Source organism: Panicum virgatum, chromosome 1K (assembly GCF_016808335.1).
Source record: "Panicum virgatum strain AP13 chromosome 1K, P.virgatum_v5, whole genome shotgun sequence".
Taxonomy (NCBI): domain Eukaryota; kingdom Viridiplantae; phylum Streptophyta; class Magnoliopsida; order Poales; family Poaceae; genus Panicum; species Panicum virgatum.
The window spans coordinates 482,003-494,739 of record NC_053136.1 but is presented as its reverse complement, the minus strand read 5'-3'; the positions used below and the strand labels follow the sequence as shown (position 1 = coordinate 494,739).

Below are 12,737 nucleotides of genomic sequence, written 5' to 3'. Positions count from 1 at the left end.
TGTGCTCGCCGCAAGGCTTGACCCTCTCGGGCATGGGTCAGAGTTTGGGGATTTTTCCGCGGCCGGAAGAAGTCGAGTCGCTTCCTCAAAACGGTGGGGTCCGTTCACCCCTCCGACCGCGTTTTTTTTTTCAAACACTTCACCATTAGGCAGTTGTGACACGAGGAGAGTTAGTTATATATATACTGTACCCTCAAGCAAATAATGCATGTAAGTTGATCAAGTAGCTGGAGGTCGTAGGCTGACAAAGAATACTCCCTGCATCTTCAAATGCTAGCTGTTGTTTACTATTTAAGATGCGTGTGGTAAAAAATATTTTAGTTTTTACAATGAATAATATAACTAAATCTTAGAGGTGGAGTTTGCATTCGTGCGTTCATAGAGATGAATGTACGTGCATTTGTGAATATTTGAATTTTATTGTGTAATCATAAATAAATATATAAATATATAATATATAATATATCTTCGACTATACTAGCTACTTTCACAAACAGAATGGCTAGCAATAGCTTTTTCTTGAATAACGGATTATATTTCAAGATTCTTCCTTCTTTCATTTATAATGCACACGCGTATCAAGATTCAAACTATTCTATCTTTAATTAATAATTTAACTATTATTTTTTATTTTTATAATATAAACTTTATATGATTAGATTCGTAACCAAATACTCCCTCCGTTTCAAATTATAAGTCGTTTTAATTTTTGACACCAAGTTTGATCACTCGTCTTTTTTAAAAAAATATATATGTAAACATAGTCAAATTTAAGTTATTTTTGAAGAATTTATATTGATAAAGCAAGCCACACAAAAAAAAAGTAATATTTTGCATAAATTTTTGAATAAGACGGGTGGTCAAATTTAAGGTGAAAAAAGTCAAATGACTTATAATATAGAGGAGGTAGTATAATTTACTATGATTATAAGTTTATAACCATAAATAATATAATATATGACAAATAAATAGTCAAAGTGCTATTTGAAAGACTGCTTTATAAAAATGGAAGGGGAGAGAGAGAGAGTAAATCTTAAATATGTTTAGTATATGGTCGAGATAGGGGGACTGGATGAGAGGAAGAAGTATGTATATGCATCCACAACTAGGCAGTGACGTAGATGGTGATTACAATATTATAATATATTGTAAGGTAGGTAGAGGATGTGGATAGATACAGATGGTGGCAGGCACGGGAGGGGAGGGAATAGTAGGGATGGGAGAGCATATTTGTTTGGTGGTGAGGAGGATAGGATCGAAATAGGATAGAGGCATGCTGATGCGGCGACACATATCACGGATTCTATTTCTATCGACGGAACGATTGGATTATTCGTCGACGTTCATGTGGGCATGCCTGCCTACTAGGCATCTGAAACCTTCTCAATCAAATGTAAATAAATTAATGGCCACTGGAATATGCTATTGCTCCCTCCATTTCGATTTATAGATCGTTTTGACTTTATTTTCTTTAAAAAAAATACTAGGTACGTACCTGAGACGGCGAACTCGAAGCTCCCGAGGCGGATGGAGTCCCCAAGACTCCTGCTGCTATGTTTTTTTTGGGTGGAAAATGCTTTCCATTAACGTAGGGACGCAGCGCGATCGCTGGCCACCAGATCCTCAACATGAGTTGGGGTGCTCTCCCAACGGAGTCCAGCACCTAGCACACTTACAACCGATTGCCGCCTAGACATGAGCAACCTTATTACAAGATCTAGGGACATAATCTATATGGAATTCACTAAACTCCGAAGCTAGCATGCTTTGAATCTCACATATCAAGCCACATGTGGCCGCTAGGCGATGTGACCAGGTCTTCAAGGCTTGTGTGAGCACCAGGGAATCAGTTTCAACCACAATCATTCCAAAACCTCTCTCGCCAGCTAGCATAACACCAGCTAAGCAAGCTTCCACCTCCGACTGGAAGGCTTCCATTAGCCTTGTTAACTTCCCCGCGGCTGCCTCCACTACCTCCCCCTCCTCATCCCTGATCACCGCGCCCCAACCTCCCTCTCCCGTGGTTTCCGAGAGTGCACCATCCGAATTGACCTTCACCCAGCCCTGCTCAGGCCTTTTCCAAGCAGTCGTCTTCACGCCTATAGGCACCGGATTTGACTTGCACATATCAAGATATTCAGCAGCATACTGTTTACATAGGAACGTTGTCTCATCCACTGATCTCCGCCGCTCACCTTCACGAACCCGATTTCTTTCTTGCCACCATAGCCACATAAAGGTCACAATGCTCATTTGCACATCTTCTTTGAGCTGTAAGGTGTATTTCACCACATCCAACGGTGACATCTTTTCTGACAGAATGCTACGGTGATGTTCCAGCCCTAAAGCTTCCCATACGTGTTTGACACACTTACATTTGAAAAAGAGATGTGTCGGTGTCCCGACCCGGGGGCTCAGATCCCAACTAGTGAATGATGCGTGTTTTCTCGTCCCAGATGATGATGCAATAGGCAATCACAGTAACGCACGGTTTATCCTGGTTCCGGCCGCGGGGCCGTACGTCCAGCAAAGGGGGTGTGCGAGGGCACTGTATTATCTTGCACCCGGAGTGCTTGTAGTAGGGGGTACAAGCGAGGCGAGAGAGGGAGAGAAGCTCCCAAGTCTCGACTAAGAGTGGAATCGGTGGAGATGAATGCTCAGTAGTCCTGGTGCGTCCTCTTGAGGAGAGAAGCCAGGGAGACCAAGCAGACTAGAGTCCAGACGAGAGAGTCCAGACCAGAGAGTATAAAGGAAACCCGCCTCCTCCTTTTATAGTTACAAGAAGGGGCGGGACATGTGAGTGGGGCATAGAAGTCGTCGTTTTCCCCTAAATCGCGGGGTACAGTGGTCGGATACTGTAGTAAGTACACTGTGGGAAGGCGGCGTGCGTCGCTGTCGTCCTGGATTTTGTCCTTCGTCCTATGAGGATTGCGCCGCACGTCCTGCAGTGTTCCGGCGGTAGTAATGGCGCGGGATGGCCCCGGACCCCCTGGTCGGAGTGCAGGCGTGCACACTAGAAGGCCCGGGGGACACGTGGAGGTCCCGGACCTCTGAGAGGAGGGGGGAGGTCCGGGACTCCGACCGTGTGTGATGAGCGCCCCTTCCGGAAGGGCACGTGACATCGCCGGACCCCTTCCGTAGTGGGAGGCGAGTCTGGTGGTCGGTGTCGGCAGAACAGGAACGGGAGGGGTGCCGGACCTGTCTTGTCCCGCGTTACAGGTCCCAAGGTGCTGCTACAACATCCGGGATGGTGGAATGGGGACCGGAGTCAGCGGATGGGACCCCGGTCACATCTACTGTGGGAGTGGTGGCCTGACGCCGTCCGTCCTTTGAGCCGTGGCGGAGTGGCTGGCATTTAATGCCTTCGTACGGCGAGCGGTTGGGCGGCGGAGCCGTTTGTCCCTTGTGCCGAGAGACGGCCTCGAGCGAGGCGGAGATGAGTCACCGCTCGAGGGTAGATCCGCTACCTTCGAGCGAGGCGGAGGTGTGTTGCGTGACTGAGGGTCCCGAAGGGAGCCCTCGAGCGAGGCGGAAAATGAGTTACCCGCTCGAGGGTATATCCGCTACCCTCGAGCGAGGCGGAGATTGGTCACCTGCTCGAGGGTAGTTCCGCTACCCTCGAACGAGGCGGAGATTGCCCAGCGGACCCAAGAGGGACCCTCGAACGAGGCGGAGATTGTTCCGCGGGTTCGAGGGGAATGTGAATGGGCCGCACGCTGGGCTTCTTTGAGTCCTTTCCTTTCTTCCGGATGGGAAGCAGGCCGTGGGCCTTCGTGGGCCCAGTTGCCTTAACAGGTGTTTGTGTTTTTAAAGCGATCTTAGTACCCCAATTAGGGTGTCCCTAATTGTGGTACCCGATAAGATGTGCACCATCCTCATCATATCTGCTGCACATGACACAATTAGTGTCCAAATCCATCTCTCTGCGTGATAGTTCCTTTTGGACTGCCAGGCTACTATGAGCCATGCACCATAAGTGGTGTTTTATTTTTCCTGGACAATTTAATTTCCACAATTTCTTCCACAAAAGTTTATCCATATCAGCACCAGCACAGGACAATGAGGCTTCACCTTTCTTACTTGTATGTTTCTCATATGCTCGCTGCACCTTATATGCTGACCGGACAGTGAACAAGCCCTTTGAATCGTAGTGCCATGCTACCACATCCTCCATCTCCACATGCACCGGAATAGAGAGGATCAAATCCACATCTTGTGGCCAAAAGGTTTGTCGTATCAGCTGTTCATCCCACTGTCCTGTGTTTGGATCAATTAGCTCATCCACATAAACCAAAAGGTTTCTCATACGTGGTGTTACTAGTCTCCTGGTCCATTCCTGAGGGATCCAGGGATCATCCCAAATCCTAATCCTTCTCCCATCACCTACTCTCCAGATTACACCTCTCTTCAAAACTTCTACACCTTTCAAAATACTTCTCCAGGTGTATGACATATTCCTACATGATCTAGCTGCAAGGACATCTCCACCAGGGAAATATTTAGCACCAAGGACCCATGCACATAAAGAATCTGGGTTTAGCAAGAATCTCCAGCTTGTTTTGCTAACATTGCCAAATTAAATGTGTGTGTATCCCTGAATCCTAGTCCTCCATTCCTTTTGGTTCAGTTAATTTCTCCCAACGTATCCAATGTATCTTTTTCTCCTTATCCTGATTGCTCCACCAATACCTGCAAATCAGTGTGCTAATTTGATTGCAAATTTCTTTTGTAATGTTGAAACACCCCATTGCGAAGGTTGGAATTGCCTGGGCAACAGCCTTAATTAATATCTCATTCCCGGTTTGTGAAAGCATTTTCTCCTTCCAACCTTGAATGCGAGACCAAATGCGTTCTTTCATGTATGCAAACACCTTACTCTTATTACTTCCCACAAACACCGGTAGATCCAAATATCTCTCATTCATTGTGTTCTTTCCTGATGGACAATTCTCGCATCACAGCTTCTCTCACATCACTTCTAGTATTCGGGCTGAACATGATCGCTGACTTTTCTTTGTTTATCATTTGACCAGAACACTCATACAAATCTAGGATACCCTGTACGTGTTGTGCGTCACTCCCATTTGCTCGGAACAAAATCAGAGAATCGTTCGCAAATAGCAGATGTGACACACTCAGAGCCCTTTGGCACACCTTTACACCTTGCAGCCTTCCATTCTGCTCAACTTGGCTTAGTAATGCTGAAAAACCTTCGGCACAGAGAAGGAAAAGGTAGGGCGACAGTGGATCGCCCTGTCTTAAACCCCTCTCAAGTTTGAACATTTCACTTAGCTCTCCATTCACTCTAATTCGATAGCTAACTGTTGTAACACAGTTCATGATGAGATCAATCTTTCCACTCATGAACCCCATTTTAGTCATAACTAGGTGTATAGCCCGTGCATTTGTGCGGCTAGTATTGAAAATTTAAAAATTTGTATATTGTTGTATCCTTACTTAAAGGTTCTACTATTTTTTTTACCATACATCATCTTGTTCATTATCATAAATTATGTCTTATTGTTGATTAAAACAATTCAACTATGATCTACCTATAATAATAATTTGATTTGTTGAGCTTTAATAATATTATGCAGATAATTATTCTTATTTTTATTTTATTTTGATTGATTGTTGTTAGCTTTAGTTTTTATTAATAGTATATATTTGTAACTGATACATAGCTAAATGGTATTTTATATTTAATTTTTCATAATGGCATTGGTGGGTGATTTTTAATTAGGCACAGGGGTATTTTAGGCTAATTTTTATCGTAATGGCAATGGTGGGTAATTTTTATTTTTCTATTTTTCTCCGATTAATATGAGAATTTCTAGGACTTGAGAGCGAATGTGGAGGCTCTATTTGTTGGCCAAATAACAAGATAATAGATAGCATGGGGACTCCTGCTGCTATGTTGATGTTGAAAACCGCTACCAAGCGATCGCGTAGCGGTGAGAGCGGTGAGAGCGTGCTGCTTTCCTGTATGGCGCGCCAGCTGATGGTGTTTTGTACACCGGCTAGTAAACTGCACCAGCTTCTTTATTACTTGATGGCTAACACTTAAAGATAAGAGCACGTCTTGTGCATGTTGTCTGCTTCATGTTTCTTACAATGGGGCGCTTAGTGTAATGAGTATTAGTATTTTGGTAGAAATATTTTTTTTCTATCGGAAATGTGGGTCTAGTTCACCTTTTTTTCAAATCTTTTGGCCTGGCTGGTGGAATCTTCGTGAGGTCCCTTTTGTTAAAAAATTTGGCCTGACGTTATTTTAACTTTTATAGTATATATTTATTGTATAGATATAGCTTTTATTAATGATATATATATATATGAAAAATTATGTATCTAAAAAAGTTGAAATAGTATATATACTGTATATTGGAATAGAGTGAATAATAGGTAGATAGATGAGCATGGCCTTTGAGTCTGACGGATCATGGATAGTGACGGCGACGATGTCGCTCTCAGCGGCCGCGTCCGATCCTTGTCATGGGGGGGGGGGGGGGGGGGGGGGGGGGGGGGGCGACCAATGATGCGAAGCCGCGCGCGGGACGCCGCGCAATTTTACTTTGTCAACTTGCACGCACTCCTGTCGTCCATCAGAGATCGATCACACCTGGCCAGATCAGCACGCACGTCCGGATAAGATTTCCTCCGACCATCCTAGTCACTGCTAGCTTCTTTCACCGGAGGTATATTAGTAGTTGACTCGAACGTGTAATTAAATTGTAACATCAAGGGAAAGTGAAATGAAAAGAGGGGTGGGGCCGTGGGGGTGTCTGTAAATTTTACATTTAAAACTACATCAAATTAAACATGGAGGCCAAGATTTTTGAAAGTTTCACTCCTACAAAAACGATTTGTAGAAATGTCCTGCATTTTTTCTAGAATGGGTCAAAAGTTAACCTACTCCTATAAATGGAGCGGAGCTATTTAGCAATTGACATCTCCTAAAAATGGCTATCATTTTTAGGAAATCCATCACACGTCTCTAGAAATGATTGATATTTCTAGGAGCGGGTGATGACGTCTCCCACCCCTAAAAATGATTTTTTGGGAGCGGGCGATGGCATGACCCACTCCTAAAAAATTTACACAAAAAAATTTATAACTTTTTCATATAATTTCGGATGAAGACAAACGATATACCAAAATTGTAAAGCTTGATGGGATATAAAATTTTGCATTTAATAACTTTTTTATTTAAGATCATTTAATAGTCCAAAAAATTATTATAAGTTCTCTAGTTTCAAAATCTACAAGTTTTGATATGTTTTAAAACAATCTTGGATGCAAAGTGTAGAGTAGTTCCATACCAAAGTTTTAGTGGTAAGATCTAAAATTTTATAATTTTTCTATATCTATAGTTCACAATAACTATAGTGCAGAATTTTCACTTTTGAATCTATTCTACTATATTTAAAAAATTAAATAAATTTTTAGAATAAAATTGAAAAATATTTTTAGGGGCGCACGATGGCGTCACTTGCCTCTAGAAATGAATTTGTAGGAGCAAATTATAGTCTCACCCGCCTTGTCATAGTTAATATAAAAGAACAATAAGTGTGAGATTGTGTAGTGTGGTGGAGAATGAGTACGTGTGAGATTTGAGGTAAGTGGTTCGAATCCAGTATTCTCAATTATGTATATTTTGTTAAAAAAAATTGTATCTCTATATTAGAGGGTCGATAGCAGAGGGGCTTGTTAGGGTGCCCATTTAGTTGGAATTATTTTGCTATTTTTGAGTTTTTTCTATTTATTTTCATTTTCTAGAAAATGATTTGTAGAGGCAGTTTATCAGTTTAGCTCCTGCTCTACAAATCGATTTGGTGGAGCGGGTGAAGTTATGAACAACATTTGTAGAGGTGGGGCACATTTTCCGTTACTACAACATAGTTTTTATTTCAAATTCTTGTTTATAGTGACGTATGTATACATGCCCCGCCTTCGTGGAGTCAACTACTCCACACGGCAACGAGAGAGATTGAGAGAGAGGCCACCGGCCCACTGGAAGCCCAAGTCAGGTGGGCCATTGACTTGGTTTGACTCGGGCGAGCAATGGAATCGAGGCGACGCTGCTGCTTTTTGAAAAGGAAGGAGGAGCATTGAATGAATGGAGATGGCCCTACTCCTGAGCAGACCGACTTGAGTTGCGAGCCACCACCATTTGAAATTCAAAATTTGAATCCCCATCGCCCATCGGAGTTGTTCTTCCTCCCCCATATTTGTCTACCTACCTTGCAGTAGGATAGGAAGAGGCGGCGGATCAATTCAAATCTAGAGCATGGGCTGCGTGTCGTCGGCGTTCCTGGAGGAAGAAGCCGAGGACGGCCGCCGCCGCATCATCTCCCACCACCACATCGTCTCCCTCACCTCCTCCACCTACGGCATCCTCACCTACTCCGAGCCGCCGCATCCAACAAAAACCACCTCCGCGCCTCCACCGCCTCCGCCGCCGCCGACGAATCTCAAACCCGAAACCCATCCCCATCCCCAGCCGGAGGAGGTCATCAACTCGTGGGAGCTCATGGCCGGCCTCGTCGACCCCTCGACCCCGGCCAGGCCTCCCGCCCCGTCTCCCTCCTGCAAGCCTAAACGCCGCATCCGCTTCCCTCTCCGCCCAATCGACGGCAACGCCAAGCCAGGCGCCCGCGCTCCTCCCCCGGCGGCTTCGGCGGTGCTCTACACCACCTCCCTCCGCGGGGTCCGCGCCACCTTCGAGGCCTGCAACGCCGTCCGCGCCGCGCTCCAGGCCCACGGCGTCGCCTTCAGGGAGCGCGACGTCTCCATGGACCGGAGCTTCAGGGAGGAGCTCCGGCAGCAGCTGCTCTCCCCCGCCGCCTGCTCGCTCCCCAGGCTCTTCGTGCGGGGCCGCCACGTCGGCGGCGCGGAGGAGGTGCTCCGCCTGGACGAGCAGGGCCTGCTGGCGCCGCTGCTGGAGGGCCTGCCCAGATCAGGCACCTACAGCTGCGACGGCTGCGGGGGCATGAGCTTCCTGCCCTGCTTCGACTGCTCGGGGAGCCGCAAGGTGGCCGTGCCCGTGCCCGGCAACCAACCTGGCTGCAGGCGGCGGACCACGGTGGTGGTGCGCTGCGGGGAGTGCAACGAGAACGGCCTCGTGCTCTGCCCGATCTGCTCCTGACCTGACTGCGCTTCTTCCTGCCCCATTCAGATCAGCCCCTTATCTTCTGCTCCTCCTCCTCTAATAGTGCTGCACTAGTACTAATCAATCAAGTTATTTTCACCAAGCTTGGAATGGGAGATGAGTGGTTGTAGTCAAGCCAGGCCTGGTCGTTCATGATCAATTCCAAGAGAAATGCTGTTCTCCCTCCTATATTACTACTGTAGTAGTAAACTGAGGCCGTGTTTAGTTACAAAAATCAAAATTCCAAAAAAAAATTCCGGCACCTGCATGGAGACTTAAATCTAGACGAAATAAAAAACACATTACGACTGCTGTCTGTAAATGGCGAGACGAATCTAATGAACCTAATTAGGCTGTAATTAGATGCTAAATTGCTACATTAATGCTACAGTAAATAACCTCTAATGACGGATTAATTAGGCTCGCTAGATTCGTCTCGCGATTTACAGACGAGTTCTGTAATTATTTTTGTAATTAGTCTATGTTTAGTACTTCAAATGTAAAAAAATGTCTTTTCAAAAATTTTACAACGCGCAACTAAACACGGGCTGAAAGTCTGAAACTGAAATTCACAGATTGGACTGCGCATTGGTCTGAGACATTGGTCGTCAGTACATGAATAACCGTGTGGTCTGGCTAGCTAGTAATTGCATCAATAATCTATCTGATGACCGTGTAGTTCCCTCCAAGCATTGCAATTGCAATTGCAGTTGGTACTGCTAGCTAGTGGTAATAAGTAGATCAACGAGCAGAGCAGAGCTTAGATAGGCGGTGCCGCCGCACTGCGGCAGGGCGTGAAGTCGCATGGCAGCCTTGTCCGTCCGGCTGGGCCTCCGCCGCCGGCGTTGGCCCTGCGGAAGCGCGCCCCCTCGATGAGGACCCTCTGCGTGGAGCTGAGCAGCGCGCCGTTCATGTGGTCGATGACGCTGGCCGTGGTCGGGTACAGGAAGGGCCCGCCGGGGGCGTTGTAGTAGGCGTTGAGCAGCGCCGCCGTGGCCTCCCGGAGCAGCGTGCGGTACATGTCGCCGCGCCCCTCCAGCGCGTCCCGCAGCGTCAGCTCCGAGCCGTAGCGCTGCGCCGCCAGGGGCCCGAACGCCATGGCCACCGTCGTGTTGGGGGTCACCACCTTCCAGTGGCAACGATGCTCCGGCCACGCCCACTGCCTGATCGATGACATGGCTTGCATATATATTGGTTTTTTCTTGGTACATAGTACATCGCTACCTATATATATATATATATATATATATATATATATACACATATATGTATGGGCTGTCAACGTACTCGTAGGTGCAGGCCGATCCCTGCAGCGCTGGCGCCGGAGGAGGGAGCACCTGCGGCGGCGGCGGCACCTGCGGCTGGTCCTGCTGCTGCGGCAACGACGTTGGCGGCTTGCGCCAGATGGGCGGCAGGCGCCTCCTGCGCCAGAAGGGCGGGAGCGGAGGAGCGGGCGCCGGGGCAGCCGCCGCCGGCCAACGCGCGGCTGCAGGAGGAGGAGGAGGAGGAGGAGGCCTAGTGCGCCTGTCTCGTCCGGGGCAAAAGTCCATGGCCTCCTCTGGCTGCGAGAGCAGCGGCGGCACGGTGTAGAGCGCGAGGCCGAGCATCCTGAAGGCGAGGGTGAGCTCCCTCGGCACGCTGGCGGTGGCGGCGCCGCAGTGGCCCGTGCCCTGGACGACGCGGGCGGTGCAGCGGTTCATGTCCGGGGAGCCCTCCATGCGGATGGAGAAGCCGCCGAACCAGTTGGTGTTGCTCTCGCGCACGGTGAGCGGGGTGTCGCCGCCGCCGCACTGGATGGCGACGCGAGCGCCTGCAAGGCAATGCACGCAGAGGTCGTGATCACGCATGGGTTAGGTGGAGCATGCATATAGGTATGCTTATTGCTTGCTTGGATCCATGGAGATGATAGTACTAGTAGTAAGTAGATGACGGACGGATGGATGGATCGGACCCACGCACCGTAGAGCGGGTAGTCGAAGAGGCCCCGGGCGCCGTCCTTGCACTGGTCGCAGAACACCATGCCGGCGACCACCGTGCTGGCGGGGGCCGTCGCCTTGGCAGCCGCCGGGGCGAACGCCACCAAGACGATCGTGACGCAGCTGACGAGGATCGGCAGCCGCTTCTTGCTCATCATCATCATATCCATCGCCGGCTAGCTGATCTTTTGCTGTGCTGGTTGCAGCAGCAGCCGCCGCTGCCTGAGGAAGGAAGCAATGCAACGCCTTAGTATTCTGCTGGTGTGGTGTTGGGTAGGCTGTTGGTGATCTGCATCGATCCTTCCCAGCTTGTCTGCCTTGCCTGGTGAATGAATGGCCATGTGGTGCGGTATATATACCATGGAATGCCGCCGTACAATACCTGCGCATCGATATGATCGATCGCTAGCTTTGTGTGACGCGGCCGATACGCCGCCCTGCCCATATGTATAAGCCTCCATCGCTCTTCATGCCAAGGGAAATAAAGGACGCCTGCTGCTTCATGCAGCGCACACAACACAACAGCCCATATGTCGGTGTAATAGATGGAGGTTAACTTTGAAATAATTAGGAGATCGACGTACGGAAAGTGTATTCGATTGCAAAACCGGAAAGGTCACCCACGGCGGCGTCACCGTGCGTGGCATTTACCGGTGCTGGTGGGCTGCATTGTACAACAATGGAGGGGAACTGGCTCGATGGTCGCGGCGGCGGCGCTACGCGGAGCAGAAGCCGAGCTCGTCCGAAATGATGAGCCATGAGGAACGCTGTACCCGACCGAGTTTGTCCAGAACGAGCACACCACGCGACGGCACGAAAGTGGACTGTCGGTATCCTATAGCACTATAGCAGGGATACTCACTCTTACTGCAGCTACCAGCAAGGTAGGACCCGTGTAGTTATCCGTAACTGCGCGGAAAGGACGGAGTAGCCAGACCCCACGGGTCAGGCTCTTCCCTCACCAGGCCAATGGCCTCGGACCCGTTCCCCGCCTGGGGATGGGTCCGGAGACGCCACGTGTCTCTAAGGAAGGGAAGTTCCATGTCGACAGCCGAGGCCTCGGACCCCCCGTAGGGGTCCGGGACCTCCTGCATCCATCCGGACCTCCCGCACTGCGTGGGGGTCCGGAGCCGCCACGTGGCCCGGAGGCGCGGGCTCGAGCACGAGCCTTCCACTGGAAGACTCGCGCGCCCACTGCATTTAATGCAGTTGGACAAGGCGTGCTCTGCCGACGCGGTGCGCGAGACAGCCTTTGTCAGGCCTCACTGTGCACCGCGTATTACCAAGGTGCACAGTGCAGCCGCCTGTGCCGCACCCGCGCAGAACCCGTCTGCAGCATTAAATGGATACGACGGCTCGGCTTCACCCATTATGACGTCCACATAATAGCCTCAACAGGTCACGCCGCAAGCTACGTTCCCCCAACGGGCACCTTGCTGACGGGACAAGAGAAGACATCCTTTCGTCAGAGAGTCAGCAGGGCATGGAAGCATATCGGAGGAAAGATTCGTAACCACTGTAGCCATTTGAGTACTCTGCGCAGTATGCTGCACAGTACGTTGGGCCCACTTGTCGGGGCCCCAACGTCCTATGTATCCGCACCCCTTGGTCTA

General features: G+C 49.0%; 2 protein-coding genes across 2 annotated transcripts; one reads left to right on the top strand and one right to left on the bottom strand.

Moving 5' to 3' along the window:
• Window positions 1–8,144: 8,144 nt before the first annotated feature.
• LOC120643666 (uncharacterized protein At5g39865-like) lies at window positions 8,145–9,724 on the top strand. Its single transcript, XM_039920424.1, has 2 exons — window positions 8,145–9,358; window positions 9,697–9,724. Exon 1 carries the CDS (start codon window positions 8,288–8,290, stop codon window positions 9,143–9,145), a length of 858 nt encoding a protein of 285 aa, XP_039776358.1. The 5' UTR covers window positions 8,145–8,287; the 3' UTR covers window positions 9,146–9,358; window positions 9,697–9,724.
• A 90-nt stretch (window positions 9,725–9,814) lies between these two features.
• Window positions 9,815–11,446, bottom strand: LOC120642687. The gene is made up of 3 exons (XM_039919556.1): window positions 11,108–11,446; window positions 10,436–10,958; window positions 9,815–10,311 (listed from the first exon to the last, which is right to left on the bottom strand). Exons 1-3 carry the CDS (start codon window positions 11,292–11,294, stop codon window positions 9,909–9,911), a joined length of 1,113 nt encoding a protein of 370 aa, XP_039775490.1. The 5' UTR covers window positions 11,295–11,446; the 3' UTR covers window positions 9,815–9,908.
• Window positions 11,447–12,737: the final 1,291 nt, after the last annotated feature.